The sequence below is a fragment of the Neofelis nebulosa genome, chromosome 7 (assembly GCF_028018385.1).
Source record: "Neofelis nebulosa isolate mNeoNeb1 chromosome 7, mNeoNeb1.pri, whole genome shotgun sequence".
NCBI classification, from domain to species: domain Eukaryota; kingdom Metazoa; phylum Chordata; class Mammalia; order Carnivora; family Felidae; genus Neofelis; species Neofelis nebulosa.
In genome coordinates, this window is record NC_080788.1 from 40,678,058 (window position 1) to 40,697,674 (window position 19,617).

The 19,617-nt window shown below is 43.2% G+C and overlaps 1 protein-coding gene across 1 annotated transcript; it reads left to right on the forward strand.

Moving 5' to 3' along the window:
• The first annotated feature begins 5,868 nt into the window (after window positions 1-5,868).
• Window positions 5,869-19,539, forward strand: PDCD7 (programmed cell death 7). The gene is made up of 5 exons (XM_058737367.1): window positions 5,869-6,793; window positions 9,233-9,371; window positions 15,908-16,144; window positions 16,404-16,491; window positions 18,403-19,539. The coding sequence occupies exons 1-5, from the start codon at window positions 5,927-5,929 to the stop codon at window positions 18,524-18,526; spliced, it is 1,455 nt and encodes a 484-aa protein (XP_058593350.1). The 5' UTR covers window positions 5,869-5,926; the 3' UTR covers window positions 18,527-19,539.
• The last annotated feature ends 78 nt before the right edge of the window (window positions 19,540-19,617 follow it).

Below are 19,617 nucleotides of genomic sequence, written 5' to 3' on the forward strand. Positions count from 1 at the left end.
AGGTTTTGCACAGAGAAATGACATAACCTGACTTAAGTTTTAAAAGACCACTCAGGAACAAGGATGAAATCACACACACGCAGGCCTATTTAAAGAAGACAATGGGGCGCCTGGGTGGCTCGGTTGGGTATCTGACTTTGGCTCAGGTCATAATCTCAACCTTCCGTGAGTTCGAGCCCCACATCAGGCTCTGTGCTGACAGCTTGGAGCCTGCTTCAGATTCTGTATCTCCCTCTCTCTCTGCCCCTCCCCTGCTCATGTTCTGTCTCTCTCTTTCTTAAAAATAAACAAAAATATTAAAAATATGTATATATATAATGGGTTGGACTAAGGTGATAGCAGTGGAAATGGAAGAACAGATTGGGTAGGTGTTTGCAAATCTCTGATAAAAAGTGGTAATCCTATGTTCTTCAATGGGAGAACTCAGTATTATAAAGATGTCTATTAACCCTATATTTATAAATTTAATATTGCAATAAAATGCCAAAAAATTTTTAAATTTCTAAAATTTATGGAAAAGTAAACAAGAATGATAAGCAAAATGATAATGTGCACTCATATAGTGCTTACTCTGTGTTACCCTGCATGCATTTAATGCAACAACTCTATGAAGTAGATGCTATTATCAACCCTTCTTATAAACTGAAGCCCTGACTGGTTAAGTAGCTTTTCCAAGGTGACATAACTAGTAAATAACAGGATTTAACCCCAGGTAGACTGGTTCCAGAACCTCTCCATTTAACCACACTGAAAGAAGAATGAAGAGGGGCTGCCTCTTCTATTAAAAAAAATTATAGGGGCGCCTGGGTGGCGCAGTCGGTTAAGCGTCCGACTTCAGCCAGGTCACGATCTCGCGGTCCGTGAGTTCGAGCCCCGCGTCAGGCTCTGGGCTGATGGCTTGGAGCCTGGAGCCTGTTTCCGATTCTGTGTCTCCCTCTCTCTCTGCCCCTCCCCCGTTCATGCTCTGTCTCTCTCTGTCCCAAAAATAAATAAAAAATGTTGAAAAAAAAAATTAAAAAAAAAAAATTATATATATATATAGAGAGAGAGAGAGAGAATACAAATATGTATATTACACACACACATATATAAACCTTATGCTATACATATATTATAAAGTTTTAAAAGCTTAAGTGTGTAACAGTGCATGAATGAACGGACCAATGGAAAAGAAAAACCAGAAATATATATGTGAATTTAGAATTCGAAAAGAATGAAGCCAAATACATATGGGAATTTAGTATTGGAAAAGGTGATACTTCAAATTAATGAGAAAAAGAATATTTAGTAAATGATATTGACAACTGAGTATCTAGAAAATATAAGTTATAACTTACCTAATACAGTTTTAGATAAAAATATGGGCCTTTAGGGGCGCCTAGGTGGCTCAGTTGGTTAAGTATCCGACTCTTGATCTCAACTCAGGTCTTGATCTTGGGGTCATGAGTTCAAGCTTCACATTGGGCTCTGCACTAGGTGTGAAGTCCACTTAAAAAAAATTGAAGCGTTTAAGTATTTTGTACAGTATTACAAAAAATGATACAAGTAAAATATAGAGCATTATAAAAAAATCTCAGAAATATAAGAAGTCTCTTAGAAGGTGGGGTCAGACATTGATCTGTTCTCTTGGTATAGATCTGGACTCTTACCCAACAGGTCATCTATTATTGCTTTGAATAGTGAAGATCTAATCATGTGATGCTGGAGCAATTGGACATCCAAAGGGGTGGAGGTGGAGAACCTCAACCTAAGTTTCACACCTTATACAAAAATTAACTCAGGGGGTGCCTGGGTGGCTCAGTCAGTTAAGCATCTGACTCCTGATTTCGGCTCCAGTCATGATCCCAAGGTTGTGGGATCGAGCCTTGCATCCATACTCAGTGTGGAACCTGCTTAAGATTCTCTCTCTCTCTCCCTCTGCTCCTCTCCTCAATATATATATATATATATATATATATATATATATATATATATATATATATATATATATATATATATATAAGAAATATTTTTTAATTAACTCAAAATGGATCACAGACTTACATACTTACATGTAAACCTATAAAACTTTTAGAAAAAGCACACGAGAAAAAATTCAGGATGTAGAGCTAAGAATTCTTTATCTGACTCCAAAAGAATGATCCATAAAAGAAAAAAACTGGTAAGTTGGACTTCATTAAAATTAAGGACTTAAGTTCTATTTTAAAAAAAGCAAACCCTGTTAAGGGGATTAAAAGACAAGCTGTAAACTGGGAGAAAATATTTGTAAGCCACATATCAAAGGACTTGTATCTAGAACACATACATAAAGAACTCTTAAATATCAACAGTAAGAAAAACAATCCAATTAGAAAATGGGCAAAAGATATGATCAGACATTTCAATGAAAAGGATATACAGATGGCAAATAAGCATATGAAAAGATGTCCAACACTAGCCATTAAGGAAGTACAAAAATAAAATAAAAACTAGTAACACAAATGCTACTGAGAATGCAAAGAAACTGGATCACCCCATATTGCTGGTGGGACTGTAAAATGGTGCAGCCATTCTGGAAATAATTTGTCAATTTCTTTTTTTTTTTTTTTTTTTTTTTTTTTAATTTTATTTATTTTTTTTTTTATTTATTATTTTTGGGACAGAGAGAGACAGAGCATGAACGGGGAGGAGCAGAGAGAGAGAGGGAGACACAGAATCGGAAACAGGCTCCAGGCTCCGAGCCATCAGCCCAGAGCCTGATGCGGGGCTCGAACTCACAGACTGTGAGATCGTGACCTGGCTGAAGTCGGACGCTTAACCGACTGCGCCACCCAGGCGCCCCTGTCAATTTCTTTAAAAACTAAACATGCAACTGGGGCGCCTGGATGGCTCAGTCAGTTAAGTGTCTGAGTCTTGATTTCAGCTCAGGTCATCATCTCACTGTTCATGAGATCAAGCTCTGAGTTGAGCTCTGTGCCTACTGCGCAGAGCCTGCTTAGGCTTCTCTCTCTCCTCTCTCTGTCCCTCCCCTGGCGCATGCTCGCTCTCTCTCTCTCTCTCTCTCTCTCTCACACACACACACACACACACACACACACACACACACACAGTCTCCCCAGATAAACTTTTTAAACAATAATAATAAAAAAACTAAACATGCAATTGCCATATGACCCCGCAGTTGCACTCTTGGGCACTTATCCCAAAGATTTTCATTTAACATAAAAACCTGTATACAAATGTTTATAGCAGCTTTATTCATGATAACCCCAAAGTAGAAACAACCCAGATATCCTTCAATAGGTGAATGATTTTAAAAGTGGTTTCATTTTAGCACCTGGCCGACTCAGTTGGAGGAGCTTGTGGCGCTTGATCTTGGGCACATGAGTTAGAACCCCACATTAGGCATAGAGATTACTTAAATACATAAAAACTAAAAAAAAGTGATTTCATTTTATTCATACCTTTTTTGTACACTTTTATTAAAAAGGAACACTATTGATACAACACCCTGAATAAATCTCCAGAAAATTATGCTGAGTGAAAGCAGAGAATTCCAAAAGGTTGTGTAATGCATGATTCCATTTACATGACATTCTTGAAAGACCAAAGTTATATGAAGAACAGGTTAGTGGTTGCCAGGGGGTGTGGTTATAAAAGGGGAAATGAAGGATCCTGGAAGCTATGGAAAGGAAATGTTCTGTATCTTGACTATATCAATGTCAATATCTGGGTTGTACTATTGTACTACAGTTTTGGAAGGTATTACCATTGGTAGGAACTGGGATGAAGAGTACACATGATCTCCCTCTATTATTTCTTACAACTGTAAACGAATCTACAATTATCTCAAAATAGTTTAATTTTAAATATCTAATTGATGGGGTTTTGGGGTGATGGTGGGATTCTGAGCCAACAGCCAAGAAGGAATTCTTGAAGACATCTTTGGTGCAAAAAGGTGTTTTTACTAAACACGGGACAGGACCTGTGGACAGAAAGAGCTGCACTGGGATTGTGACGGGTAACTGATTATATACCCTCATATTGGGAGTGGGGTTAGGGGCAGCGTAAGTCTCTAAGAAATTTTGGAGGCAAGGATTCCAGGACCTTGAGGGGCTAGCTGTTGTTAGGAAAATGGCATTTATTACCGTTTAGTAAAAACAGTATTTATCTCTCTGTTATGAGACCCTTCAGATGTATATCAGGGGACCACAAGCTTGGAATATGATTCCCAGCATATACCTTGGGGGAGTTGAGATAAAGGAAGTTTCCAAAGGTAAGGGAATTTTTCATTTGCCTTAGTTTCCCACATCACCATGGCAAGCACTTAAACCCCTTTCCACCTTGGGCAGGGCAAGTAGGTGGTGGTGGTGCTAGTTTGTATTTTGCCCTCAGCTGTGTTATGCTCCCTCATCATTAATCATGTGGCATGGTCTTTCCTTCCCCTCCAGTGGTTTTCCATTGTTCTTAAGATATGAGATCCTAGAATGCTAAAATCTGTCCTCCTCCCAGGACTGCCAGCTCCCTTCAGGATTTCTGTGTTCCATCTGAGAAGGAGAACAAAGGAAAAAGGAAATGTAGATAAAATTAAATTTCTTTACAACTTGCAGCCCTTTGACATACTTGAGACACGCAGATTATGACATTCCTCCAGGAACTCTCAACTGTCTTAATACTTTACTAGAGGCAAAAAGCAACCTTAGCTTAACAATAACCAGACCTGCAGGACACTGCAAGTCCTCGTTAACATATGAAAGTCCTTTTGGAGGGGCACCTGGCTGGTTCAGTTGGTTGAGCCTCCGACGTCAGCTCAGGCCACGATCTTGCATTGGGCTCACTGCTGTCACTTCTGAAGGACTGTCTCTACCCCACCCTCCAACTTAAAAGTATATAACCAATTGCTCTTCACAATTCCAGTATAGATCTTTCAGCCCACGGTCCTGTCCCATGCTTTAATGAAACCACCTTTTTTGCACTGAAAACATCTCAAGAATTCTTTCTTGATCGTTGGCTCTGGGACGCCAACATCACATCACATCCGTAACTGGCATTCTTTCAGTTCCCCGGCTTGACCTTCTGGGGAGTTTTTGCAAATGCTGTTCCTGATGGGGTTTTGGAGTGATGGTGGGGTCTGAAGCCCACAGCCAAGAAAGAATTCTTGAGAGGTCTTTGATACAAAAAGGTGATTTTTTTAAAAGCACAGGGACAGGACCCATGCGCAGAAAGAGCTGCCTGGACCGTGAGGCAAGAGTGGTTATATACTTGGGAGTTGGTGGAGGTAAAGTCAATGGGAAGTTTCCAAAGTCATATGCTAAAGGCTCATAGGACTCTGGAGGCTTAACTATTGTCAAGCTAAGGTTGTTTTCCTCTCTAACAAAAAACATTAATCAGACAGTTGGGAGTTCCTGGAGAAATGTTACACTCTGCCTGCCTCAAGTATTTGTCAATGGGTTATAAAGGTTATAAAGGATATAAGGTTATAAAGGAAATTTAATTTTATCTACCATTTTCTTCTGCCTTTATTTCCCAAGTCACGATAAAGGCTCAAATCCTAGGACAACCTCCCTAACTTCTTTGACTAAGTCAAAACCTCTTTTAAGTTCTTCTTACCCAGTGTTTTCCTCTTTGTTTGTACTTCCGTTTACTGCTGCACCTTTGCATTTGTTTGCACGATTACTTGATTAATGTGTTTTCGTTACTAGGCAGGTAGTTCTACGAGAAGAAGACCTGTAGCTGTTAAATTGTTCGCAAAACAGCTAGCTCCGCAAGACGAACGCTTACTCATATTTAGGAATTGACGAACTGCAGGAATGCCAACCTACTGGCGAGGCTCTCTGGGCCGGAAGCGTTCTATAGGCGTCGCGCGCGTAGTACGTCACTTCCCCCTACCGCCTCTACAGGAACCACTCAAATTCCTGTCACTTCTCTGACTCCCTTCGTCGTGGACATGGCTCTGCCGCCCTTTTTCGCCCCAGGTCGCCCAGGCCCGCCGCCCCCGCAGCCGCCGCCTCCCGCTCCCTTCGGCTGTCCGCCACCGCCGCTGCCCTCCCCGGCTTTCCCGCCGCCTCTTCCCCAGCGGCCCGGCCCCTTTCCGGGGGCCTCCGCCCCCTTCCTCCAGCCCCCGCTGGCTCTGCAGCCCCGGGCCCCCGGGGAAGCCTCTCGCGGCGGTGGCGGCGGCGGCGTCTACTACCCGGTGCCGCCACCGCCGCTGCCTCCGCCGCCGCCCCAGTGCCGGCCCTTCCCGGGGACTGACGCTGGTGAGCGGCCACGACCGCCGCCGCCAGGCCCGGGGCCGCCGTGGAGCCCCCGTTGGCCTGAGGCGCCGCCGCCGTCCGACGTGCTCGGGGACGCGGCCTTGCAGCGCCTGCGCGACCGGCAGTGGCTAGAGGCGGTGTTCGGAACCCCGCGGCGGGCGGGCTGCCCACTCCCTCCACGCGCGCCCGCCGGGCCCAGCCTGGGCGAAGTGCGCGCGCGGTTGCGCGGGGCTCTGCGCCTGGTGCGACGGCTGCGCGACCTGGGCCAGGCCCTGCGCGAGGCCGAGGCTGACGGCGCGGCCTGGGTACTGTTGCATGCCCAGGCTGCGCCGTTGCGCGCCGAACTGGCCGAGAGACTACAGCTGCTGACCCAGGCCGCCTATGTGGGTGAGGCGCGGCGGAGGCTGGAGAGGGTCCGGCGCCGCCGGCTTCGGCTTCGCGAGAGGGCTCAGGAACGCGAGGCCGAGCGGGAGGCGGAGGCCGCGCGAGCAGCGGAGCGCGAGCAGGAGATTGACCTCTGGAGGGTCAAGTGCGTGCAGGAGGTGGAGGAGAAGAAGCGGGTAAGAGCGGCAGATGTGCGGAGGCTGGGGGTAGTTCAAGTCTGGAACCTGAAGGGCCGTGAGGTTTTGCGCTGTCGTTTCCTACAGCTAAGCCTTTTTCCTCAGCCGTAAATTAAAAGGTAGCCAGCATTTCCTACATCGTATCCCTATACTGATTGCCTGTTAATGTTGTATAATACAAAACACAAATGGTCTAGGTGCACCGCGAGTTCTGTAAACATAAAGTATAGGATTACACAGTGGCGTTGCAGGGATGACGGACGCCCTGCCTCCTATTACAACGTTCTGTCCGCTTACTAACATTCAAGGCAAACAAGAATCTGTGTCCTTGCTTCTTGTACTGGTCTGGGTGATTTTAAGAATACAAAATATAGAACACGTGGGGCCTTGACGCAAGGAACATATACTCTAATTGACTGATGGGGCTATAGTGATGACTTCTGCAGGATCCCTTTGTTTAGGAGTTTTAAACCAGATATTACCAACCCCCTCCCCCCCCCACTCCCCCCACCCCCGTTAAACAATGGTGTTTTTGAGCACTTGCCAAATACTAGGTGCTACTCTAAATTCCTTGCATATAACAGATCTTTAGTCCTTGTAACAACCCTGAAAGGTAAGCCATTTTACAGATTAGGAAATTGAGGCCTAGAGAAGTTAACTTGCTAACAGTCACACAACTGGTTCCTAGCTGTTTTGCTCCTGATTTGAGCCCAGGTTGGCTGATTCCAAAGCCTCTTGATCTTAAGCTCTTAAGTAGGGGCCACAGTGAAACTGGAAATTGGTCAGATAGTTGTTTAAGGCATTCCCATTACTTCTGAGTGCCTGTAGGTGCTTCCCCTGTCCCTTCACTCTACAACTAGTTAGTATTTCCTCCTTCTCATACTCCTTGTGTCTGTTACTGCCTAGATTCTGATATAACTCCTTCCAGAAATGTAGTGATGGCAAACTTTGTCTTCACACCTCCAGGAATATCAGTACTTTTAAGGAGAATACTTGGAGGCAACACTGTAATCTAAGGAGTTTGTATCAGTTTCACAGACATTTAATAAGAACCCATTATGTGCCAGACCCACTGCTGGGTGCTGGTGATAGGGACGATTAGGATATAGTGCTTGTCCTTGAGGGGCTTAGAGCCTCATGGGGACCATGTCTATACAGCATGGTATGTGTTAGGGTTTCAACTGTAAGTGCTATTGGAACCCAGAGAAGGAATATCCAATCTGTTGGGAAACAGGGTAAGGGAAGGCTTTGTGTATGAGATAGGGGACCTTTGACCTGAGTCTTGAAGGAAATGTCAAAGCCAAGTGAAAGCAACAGGTGCAGTTCCAGGCAGAGAGAGTAGTACAAGCAGAAGAAGGAAACTGTATGATGTCTGTATGATGTGGTGGTATTGGTGAAATTACAGGCACTTATTTGATACACGGGTTGAGAGCTTTAGGCAAAAGGATCTTTCTTACCACCCACAATGAGGGGGTTGGAGACAGGGTCCTGTGAGTGGTGGTTTAAAGAACCAGAGTTATTTCGTCTACTTGTGAACCAACTTAAGAGTAGGATAGGGTCTTATGAAATCTTGCCGTTTGCAACTACGTAGATGGAACTGGAGGGTATTATGCTAAGTGAAATTAGAGAAAGACAAAAATCATATGACTTCACTCATATGAGGACTTTAAGAGACAAAACAGATGAACATAAGGGAAGGGAAACAAAAATAATATAAAAACAGGGAGGGGGACAAAACAGAAGAGACTCATAAATATGGAGAACAAACTGAGGGTTGCTGGAAGGGTTGAGGGAGGGGGGATGGGCTAAATGGGTAAGGGGCATTAAGGAATCTACTCCTGAAATCATTGTTGCACTATATGCTAACTAATTTGGATGTAAATTTAAAAAAATTTAAAAAAAATTAAAATAAATAAAGACGGTAATGGTGTATATTTAAAACAAAAACAAAAACGAGTAGGATAAGGTCTTCCGTGTTTGAAAGGCTGTCGTGTCACAAGATCCTTGGCACTTTAGAACACTGGAGTGCAGGCTATGTGTGTTGGGGGTCACTGACAGAATTGTAGAGTCCTGGGCCTTTCCAACCCCATTCCTTATCTTCCATTCTAATCTAAGTCTTTGGGTCCAGGAATCTGCACTTTGAACAAGAGAGCTCCAACTTAAAGTAAGTTAGATGCAGATGTTCCTTGGACTGCACTTGGAGAAATTCTGAGGAAAAAACAAAGATGAGCTCCCACATGGAAGCTGCAGAGATCAACCCCTTGGCTGGACCGGTGTGGAGAGCAGTTGTGTATAGCCCAGGAAATTGGGATGTAGATCCTGTGGAAATTCTTATCCCTGAGACTGCCTAATCCTCTGAAATCTCACTGCTGGGCAGCTGTTCTCTGCTTTGAGGTTGTTCCTAATACTAGGTTTCCATAGACTCTCTTTCTTTTCCAGGAGCAGGAACTTAAAGCTGCTGCTGATGGTGTCTTATCTGAAGTGAGGAAAAAACAAGCAGACACCAAAAGAATGGTGGACATTCTTCGGGCCTTGGAGAAATTGAGGAAACTCAGGAAAGAGGCAGCAGCAAGGAAGGGTAACCATGGCTTTGCATTTCTACTTGGATTTATTCATCTCATGCCCCACTCCTTCCCTTTCTTTATCCTAGCGCCCTCTCTCCCCCAAATTTTTGAAGGAAAATGTTTGATAATTAATTATTTTCACCCAGTAAGGTAACAAAGTTTGTCAGTAGTACCTCAGAACCTTTGAAGCAGGAAGCCTCAGAAATTGTTCATATCTTGATTGACAGGGTTGAAAAGAGAGGCAGGTGTGGGAACCCACTGCACTGCCTTTCCCTTGATTCATCATCCCCTCCTCCCCCGCCCCCAGGCATTCCTGGCCACTTTTCTGAGTGAGGTTGGCATGGCTAGTCACCTTTGCCCATGTGCCAAGGCAGAAGCTGTCCTATATTTACTGTTTACTTTACTTTGCTTTAGAAGGTGTTGAAAACTTGGCATGCTCCTTTGGATATATTTCAAACCTGAAACATTGATATTTTTAGAGTTATGAATGGTTGGATAGGGCAGGGAGCACCTTGCAGAGTGTACATGAATGTTTTCAGCTTACATGGCTGTCACTTTTGGATCAGAAAATCTCATTGGTTTCCTCTTGCCTCTAGAGGGAGCACTGGTTTTCTAGAAGTTCCCTAGTTGTGCTTTGAACATTTGCCTATCTTGATCTTTGCTTTTGCCAGTCTATTTGTGTGGAGGGCCTTTAGTCCCATCTTTGCCATTTTAAGTTCTCACTGTTCTTCAAAACTAAATACAGATGCAGCATCCTCCATCCTTACCAGAAATGGGCTGAGGTGACCTGCTCCTTCTCACTTGTACCTGGTTTGGACCACATACTGCCTTATTTAGTAGGCTATAGGCCATTAATATTCACCAAGGATATTTGAGAGTACACAAATTAGCAAGTACCATGGTAGCAAGTTATTTCCCCTGTGTGGCTTAAAATATAAATGAAAACTGTGAGTCAGACCCTTCGTAATTAAGTTTCATTGGGTTGTGATCATTATGTATTCAGCCAAGCTCATTTACTAGCTAAGTGATAAGTTTCTGCATGCCAGCCTTTAGAGCGGTTGATTCAGATTCAGGCCTCAGATGACCCCCATAGCACATTCATGAGTCAAAGGGGAGTTTGCATCTACTGTGTCTAGCCTTACCTCTTTTTTACGAGAATGAAAACCTGAGGGCTATTATTTAATATTCCCCTACCCTATGTCCTCTGTGAGGTGAGTGGTCAGTAAACTTTTGCCAAGTGAATTTACTAGCATAATTTCTCACTTAGTCTTCCTCACTTTCATCCAAAAGAAGGAGGAAATTTTGGAGGAATTGTGATCTATAAAAATAAGCAGCCTCTGTGGAGTTAATGGGCTTGGGCGTAAAATGATTTGGTAACAAGCAGCTAGTTGCGTTATATACTTAATACTTCTCTCTCAAGGTGCATATACCTCCAACTAAGTACTGAGAGAATGAGGTTGGATATGTAAATAAGCAGGGCCACATTGCAAAGTGTCTTATGGGCCAGACTAGACTTCTCACCTATGCTTAAAGGTGAGAGGAACCATGAAAAGTTCTAAGCAGAAAGTGAAATGACAACAATGATTGGTGGGCAGAGCAGAGAAAGGTTTGCAGCATCTAGGAAGAAGGGAGGAAAGGAGAGAGACTAAGAAGGCTGTTATAGTCTGGGCACAGATAATATGGGAGTGTGAACTATGGGTCATTAAGAAATGAATAAAGGAGCAAGGGAGAATACACGTGTATAAATAAATAACTTGGGGAACTCAGCAGTAGTAGGAGGAATATACTTGGTGTTGACAAGTTCAGTTTGGGACCTGTTGAGTTTGAGGTGTCTGTTCATCAGCATGTAGCCACAAGTAGGAATAACCTTAAAAGAGTTATGTGGCCTGAGATGAGGCCAAAAAGACAAAATCCTAGGGAATGTAAAAATAAAGATGGATAAACAGGTGGCCACAAGAGAGGTCAGAGAGATAGGAGAAAAAGGTAGGTCCTCTGCCTCCTTCTGGAAAGTGGCAAATGCTCAGAAAGATTGTGTAATCTCAGGCAGGTTACTTAAACTTCTCTTTGCCTTGATTTCCTCATCTGTAAGAAGGATGTTTCTAAAGATTAAGAGACATCCATGGGGGGGTGCCTGAGTGGCTCAGTAGGTTAAGCGTCCCACTTCAGGTCAGGTCGTGATCTCACAGTTTGTGAGTTTGAGCCCCGCATCGGGCTCTGTGCTGACAGCTTAGAGCCTGGAGCCTGCTTCAGATTCTGTGTCTCCTTCTCTCTCTGCTCCTCCCCTGCTCATGCTCTGTCTCTCTGTCTCTCTCCTTCAAAAATAAATAAAAACGTTAAAAAAAGAAAAGAAAACAAACGTCCATGGGAATTAATACCCAACAGATGATCAGTGACTTATGCTAGGTGCATTTTTTCAGTGAAATGGTATGGGTTGAAGCCAGACTAGACTACATTAAAGAGGGAATAAGAGATTAAGAAAAGCAAACAGTGAATTCAACTTATTAAAAGTTTGCCTGTGGTGCTCACCTGGTTCAGTTGGTTGAGCATCCTACTCTTGATTTTGGCTCAGGTCATGATTCCAGGGTTATTGGATCAAGCTCCGAGTCAGGCTCTGCGTTGATGTGGAGCCTGCTTAAGATATTCGTTCTCTCTCCCTCTCTCTCCCCTCTCTCTCCCTCTCCGCCCGCCCCCATCCCTCTACCCTGCTTGCATTCTCTTTAAAAAAAAAAAATGGGAGTGGGGCACCTGGGTGGCACAGTTGGTTGAGCGTCCCACTTCAGCTCAGGTTGTGATCTCACAGCTTGTGAGTTCAAGCCCCGCGTCAGGCTCTGTGCTGACTGCTTGGAGCCTGGATCCTGCTTCAGATCTGTGTCTCCCTCTCTCTCTGCCCCTAACCCACTCGCATTCTGTCTCTGTCTCTCTCAAAAGTAAATAAACATTAAAATAAAGTTTAAAAAAAGAAAAAAAGGTTTGCCTCTGAAGAAAGGAGTGAGCAGTTGCCTGGTTGGCTCAGTCAGTTAAGCATCTGACTTGAGCTTTAGGTCATGATCTCATGGTTAGTGAGCCTGAGCCCCACCATGGGTGAGCCCTGCTTCTCTCTCTCTCTCCCTCTCCCTCTCCCTCTCCCTCTCCCTCTCCCTCTCCCTCTCCCTCTCCCTCTCCCTCTCCCTCTCCCTCTCTTTCTCTCTCTCTGCCCCTCATGGCATTCTTTCTCTCTCTCGCTCCGCCCTTGCTCATTTGCACTTTCAAAAAAAAAATGAAGAAAGGAGTGAGCAAGATCAATATATGTGGAGTGGTAGTGTGGAGGGGCGGGGTGGTACCCTTAGGGTTGTGGGGAAAATTTGAACATGTATAATTGCGGAATGAGTAGAGGGAGAGGGTCAGAGAGACACAGGAAGGATACTTGATGGCTCAAAGTCCTGTAGAAGGTAGGAAGACTCCGGTCCCAGGTGGAGGTATTAACTTAAGTGTAGAAGGATCTGTCTCCACTAGAATGAAAATGAAGGAGGGGGCGCCTGGGTGGCTCAGTCGGTTAAGCGTCCGACTTCAGCTCAGGTCATGGTCTCGTGGTTTGTGAGTTCGAGCCCTGCATCGGGCTCTGTGCTGACAGCTTAGAGCCTGGAGCCTGCTTCAGATTCTGTGTCTTTCCATCTGTCTGCCCCTCCCATGCTCATGCTCTGTTTCTCTGTCTCTCAATAATAAATAAACGTTAAAAAAAAAAAAAAGAAAGAAAGAAAATGAAGGAGACAAGGAGGGGTAGTAATGCAGATGAGTGAAATCGGGGGCCGAAAGTTAAGAGATGTCCTGCCTGCTAGCCTGTGTTCTGTAAGATAGGCTGGATGGTTTGCTGAGAAGCAATAGAAGAGAAAGGCTTTAGGAGAGCAGTGAAGGTTTGAAATAACTGCTGTGAAGAATGAGTGGGAGCCAACTAGAAACCCATGGGAGTTTGGTTGTAGGCAGGTGCTGTGGGCCAGCTGATGTAGTTCTATACTGGCACTAGGCTACAATATCAGTACTTGCAGGAGTATTCTGCAGCTGGCAGGTGAGCACAGAGCACAGAGTTGTTAGGGTTTTGCTTTATGGGTGACCACAGGTTTTGATGAAGACCAGTAGAAAAGCGAGTAGATTTGGATACGTTCATTTGGAACTTCTAGTGAGGCTGACAAGAGTCTCTGGGGAGAAGGAGATAAGACTACTGGGAAGGTAGAAAGTCCTAGTTTGGGAAGAAAAGAATTGTGCTTAAGACAGAGGTAGCAGGGTTTTTTGATCATTCCAAGGCTCAAAGACTGGACAAAGCCCTAAGGTGTGGGTGGCTGAAAGGGAAAAAAGGAGAAGGTACTGGTATGTAGGAACTGCAGGAACTGGATGAGTGAGTGGTGGAGGTGGAAGGAACTAACTAGACTGTGTCAGTACATGGGGCCAAGAGGAAGACTGGGTGAGGATTGTCGTTTCTGAGGGAGTAAGTCATGGTGATCAGAAGTGATCAGTGAAAGGGTGAGGGATGTGTGGGTTCGTGGTTCAGGCCTAGCAGCCTGAGATGGGAACAGGCCACTGCTCCTCATGGGATCTGGAGGCACTTAGGGGCTGATGCAGTGTCTGTAATTTCACCATACTGGCAGATTTTAGTACTGTCTGGCCCTTTACAGAAAAATTTGCCAGTTCCTGGTTTAGGTAAAGAAATTAAACAAAATCATGAAATTATTATGAAACAACGTAGTGACAGCTTGAACTTCTCCATGCGTAAGAATTTTGTGTGTATTTGGAAAATATTTGGCAACTTAGTAAAAGATGGATTTGAGTTGTAGAGTTTCCTTAGTTGGGAATGAGTGCCAGCCATGAGAAAATGATCTGGAGAAATGTTAGCCATGGAGGTGAGGCTAGGAGAGCTAATTCCATAACCACTTAGTCGCAGTGGTTGAAGGAGAAAAGAAGCAGACCTCCAAAGGCCTTGATCAACTCTTTTAGGAAGCAGTTTATTACCACATTTAGGCAGTCTTGAAAGTACTCATGAACATTTCTTCTCTTGAGAATTTATCATATAGAAATAATCAATAGAAGGAAAAAAGTAACGTGCCCAGGAGTATTGATTGTAACAGTATATGCTAACAGGACATTTGGAACAGCCTAAGTGTCCAGAAGTTGGGAGCTTGTTAAGTAAATTATGGTACATTGAATTGATGAAACAGGATAGAGCCATTAAACAAATAATTATAAAGATTGGAAAAGAATGTAGAGAATTGACCTGGAGCTGTAGAAGTTACACATACTATGTTGAACTATGTGAAGTTGATAATGTATGGACAAAAATGACTGCAGAATCAATGGGGGAAATAAAAATGGTTTATTGTGTTAGTGGGATTTGAATTTTTTTCTTCCTGGTATCCGGTATTGTTAAAATGCTCCCATAATAAATACATTTGCAAGGACTAACAGGATGGACTGCACCAATGTCACTCTAGGATGAATCACCTAGCAGCTCCAGCAGCTTTTATGTCACAGAGCCATGTGGCTAGTGAGTGCACAACTGCAGCCTACTCAAGTATTCATTAAATTTTAAGGTATTTTCCTTAAAAAATAAATATAAATTAAAAAATATTTTTCCTTATGGAATTTTATGAAAAATTTCACACATGCACAAAAATAGAACACCTAAATAAAATACCCATAATCAACTATGATGCCCCTGTCACACATAATGAAATTAGTAATAATTCTTTGGTATCACCTAATAACTAGTCTATCGTCACATTTTCACAGTTGTGGCTCTAGCTGTGTTGGCCATCCTTTTAGCTGACTTCACAGTTAAATCAGGGTGACTAACCATCCCAGGTTTCCCAGGACGCTGGGCTCTCAGTACTAAAACTGGGCAAACTGAAATATTTGGTCATCCTACACTAAGCAGCAGACTGTGAGGTTAGTAGGTTGGTTACATGTATTTCTTCCTCACTATCCAAGTGTCTTCTCTTAGAACTTCAGATTCAGTCAGTAGGTAAATTGTTTATTACTTGGTCTGGGAGCCTGTGCTGTGAGAATATCACAATGAAGAAGTATAAGAGTTTCTCTCTTTAGTGAGCTCTCTGTCCAACCAAAGGATCAAAACCATTAGAAATAAAATCAAAGGTTAAGTGGTATGATCCAAAGAGAGGACTTAGAGAAAGTCAGGGTGAGGTCAGATTAATTGGAGACTCAAGATCAAATTGAGCCTTGAAGATTGGTTAGAATTTATAAACTAAGCAAATTCATAATGTAAGTAGGACTTTGTGTCTGCTCAGTAGAACACATGTTGGGGATAAAAAGTTGTATCTAAAATGCTGTTTGGGGGGCGCCTGGGTGGCGCAGTCGGTTAAGCGTCCGACTTCAGCCAGGTCGCGATCTCGCGGTCCGTGAGTTCGAGCCCCGCGTCAGGCTCTGGGCTGATGGCTCAGAGCCTGGAGCCTGTTTCCGATTCTGTGTCTCCCTCTCTTTCTGCCCCTCCCCCGTTCATGCTCTGTCTCTCTCGTCCCAAAAAAAAAAAAAACAAACGTAAAATGCTGTTTGGATCTCTTCCTAGGGGTCTGTCCTCCAGCCTCAGCAGATGAGACTTTTGAGCATCATCTTCAGCGACTAAGAAAACTCATTAAAAAACGCTCTGAATTATACGAAGCTGAAGAGAGAGCCCTCAGAGTTATGTTGGAAGGAGAACAAGAAGAAGAGAGGAAAAGAGAATTTGAAAAGAAACAGAGGAAAGAAAAAGAGAAAATTTTACTTCAGAAGCGTGAAATTGAGTCCAAGTTATTTGGGGATCCACGTAAGTTCTTTTGTAACCAGTGGAGAAAAGGAAGATGCTAGATTGGCAGCTCTTTCCCTAATGGATGATCTCAACCTAAACTAAGGTGGTAGGCAGCAAATGAAACCTTTGAGACTTAAAATTCTGAACTGTGTACTGGAAATCATGGATAAAGATGAAACATTTGATCGCATTGTTGTACTGTCATAGTCATAGGTTCAGTCAGCTTGCCTCTAGGTATGAGACATGATGATGTGGTAATGTGCCTTTTCTTTTTCAGATGAGTTCCCACTTGCACACCTCCTGCAACCCTTCCGACAGTATTACCTCCAGGCTGAGCACTCCCTGCCAGCACTCATCCAGATAAGGTCAGAGGGGCACTCTCCATGCCGCCTTCCCCTTAGGTAGCAAGAAGCACTTACAGTGTTTATTTTGTTGAGGTGTATTGCTTTTTCTTTTTTTAGGTTCCGTACAGGTTTATATAAAGTTTTTAATTCTGAGGATGCCACATAAATCTTGTTTAGTCCTCAGTCCTTGAGAAATAAATGTCTCTTTAACAGGTGAAGAAACTGAAACTCAGGTTGTGACTTGCCCTTTGTATTATCTCATGCTGTAGTTGTTACATTGACTTAAAGCATCGGCTTCCTTTTCCTAATTCTCTTCTGCTGCTAAATAGACCAAGGGAGAGAAACCCTCCCTATCTACTTGCCTGTGGAGACTGATTAAGTCCCAAACTGACTTGTGAGTTCTTACAGGTCGAAGCCAAGAGAGCTAGGAACAGGGGATCTCATCTTAACCTGCAGTTATTAATGAGCTGGGTAGAGTTTTCAACTCTTCTGGGTCTCACTTTCCTCACCTATAAAATGAAAATGGTAGACTGGAATGTGGCCTTCAAACTTTAGCAGTAGTGCTCTTCCCAAAGGCAGTCTTTTGAGAAATCCATTTGTAAAACAGTTTGAATGAATGGGTTCCGTAGGTGTAGACAGTTTAAATCTGTTATTGACTGGAAGCACTTTGTTGTTTCTAGATTCCCCAGAACATCTGCTTGGGGCCTAGTGGTCCTCAAAGCCTGGTTTGACAATCACTGAACTAAGTGATCTATCAGGTTCCTTCCAAAGCTCTAATGATGGTTATTAGCATACCAAGTTTGTGTTCTGGGAAAAGTATATTTCTGGTTAATATATAAGTTTTGGCTTTTATTTATTTATTGAGAGCAGGGGAGGGGCAGACCGGGGTTGCGGGGGCGGGGAGAGAGAATCCCTAGCAGGCTCTGCACTGTCAGTGCAGAGACCGACGTGGAGCTCTATCCCACAAACTGTGAGATCATGACCTGAGCTGATATCAAGAGTCAGACGCTTAACTGACTGAGCCACCTAGGCACCCCCAAGTTGTAGCTTTTAAATATAAGTACAGTTGATTCTCATTATTCATGGTAGTTATGGTCTATAAAAGCTGCAGTGTTGAATTAGGGAATGCCAAATTCTGTTCCTTTAGGAAATACAGGGTTTGGTTCCTGTGAGCCTCGGACCACAACATTTTCGTGAACCAATCAATACATAACATTGTTTTATGTGTATTTCTTTTAAAAAACACTTTGTTTAATATATATTGTCAATTCATTAACACTGAACTCATAGTTAACAGCATTATAACTCCTGCCTCAACATAGCTTTTCTAATATACATGTACTCTCTGTAAGGCATATTCCAGCCTTCTCATTCTAGCTAGCACTGCAACAGTATACTTAGGGGCCATCTTAAATAGCAAAATAACCAATAAAAGCACAAATATGTGAAAAATGCAGTACTAAATACACTGCAAAAAGGACACTTTACAATATGAGGCTGAAAACAGTGTCACCTTATTTGACGACAGTGAAGACAGTGTCACCTTATTTGACTTCAGCTGGGAATGTACCTGTCAGTGACTTAGATTTTTCATGGCAAGTGCATGAAAGCACCACAAGTAACGATTATGAAGTTACACATTAATTTTAGTGAATAGGCAACTTTGCGATTATGGAACCTGCAAATAATGAGGATCAACTGTATATTTATTATTGGGTTACCCATAAGATCATACGTTGTTTGCAGTTTTTTCCCCCTTTATGTGTACATTTAAGAAATACTGTCCTTTGCATAATGCCTAGAAGTCAAATTCTTGAGTGGACTGGTACATCAGTCATTTGAAAGCTAAGTCCTGAAATAGAGTATTTAGTTGCTGAACATCTTGCTTGGAATAAAACAAATAAACAGTTGTTCTACAATGTTCTTATTAAGGCATGATTGGGATCAGTACCTGGTGCCATCTGATCATCCCAAAGGCAACTCCGTTCCCCAAGGATGGGTCCTTCCCCCGCTCCCCAGCAACGACATCTGGGCAACAGCCATTAAGCTGCATTAGTAAAGACGCTCCAGAAGTGTGGTCCAGCCAAGGCTCTTTCCAGCTCTAAATACTAGTGATGCCACCATCTTCTCGTGCTATAGACTAAACCACAACCTCTAAACTCCATGTGGCATTGTTCTACCCAGAAGTTACGTTTTCCTTGAGTGTTCTGTCCTGGCCAGAGATGCCTCTTGAATCAGGAGATTAATATGTTTCTTCAGGAAAGGACCTAGGTGAACTGGGGTTATTACCACAGAAAGTGACCTTGGTTAGCCGAATTTGCCTCTGTTTTGAAGGGGCTTGGTTCAGAGTGACTTGTTAATTTACTCTTTAACTTCTTGTGTGGTGATGGGTAAGTACACTGCATACACTCAACACAAATGTGCATTGGGTAGACTCAGCCCTTCCCCCAGTACTGAGTGTGAAGGCAAGCTTTGATGTAAAACCTCTTTACCCTCTTTACCCAAAGAACCCTCTCACTTCTAGGAGGAAAGGTCAGAAATGCTTTATCTATGGTTTTATGAATCCCACTTTTGTGCAGCTTGAGAGGCTACAGACTGGGCTGCCAGAAAAGCTCATGGCCTAGTCTGGTAGTCATGTGGAGAACTTGGAAAACCTGTATCCATATTGGATCGTGTTTTAATGGATAATGGCTGCATCTTCCCATGTTAGAAGGATCCTAACAAAAACACGTGTTATTTAAGTTCCTGAAGATCTAGTTGTTCAGAATCCCCAATGATAGAAATTTATCTTAACCTCCCTCAGTCACATTGTAGGGGCTGGTATAGCTGTGGAATTTTCTTAGGAACTCAAACTTTCAAAAACACCCATGTAGTTAAAGCTGGGAGGAAAGCAGATAAAAATAGTAAAATTTATTTTTTTATATTCATTAATAAATGCTATTGTGCCTGGGAATGATCAATCATAACATGCCAGGGTTTTTGTTTTGTTTTGTTTTGCTCTTTGTCATTTGTCGTGTTATTTATATTTCCGAAAAGCTAAATAAATATCATTTTTATTTTTTAGTTTGAGCCTTTGCCCCCAAATTTGTTGCCTACCAAATCACTACACACACTTTAACATGAATGAAACACATTTTCACTCCAAAA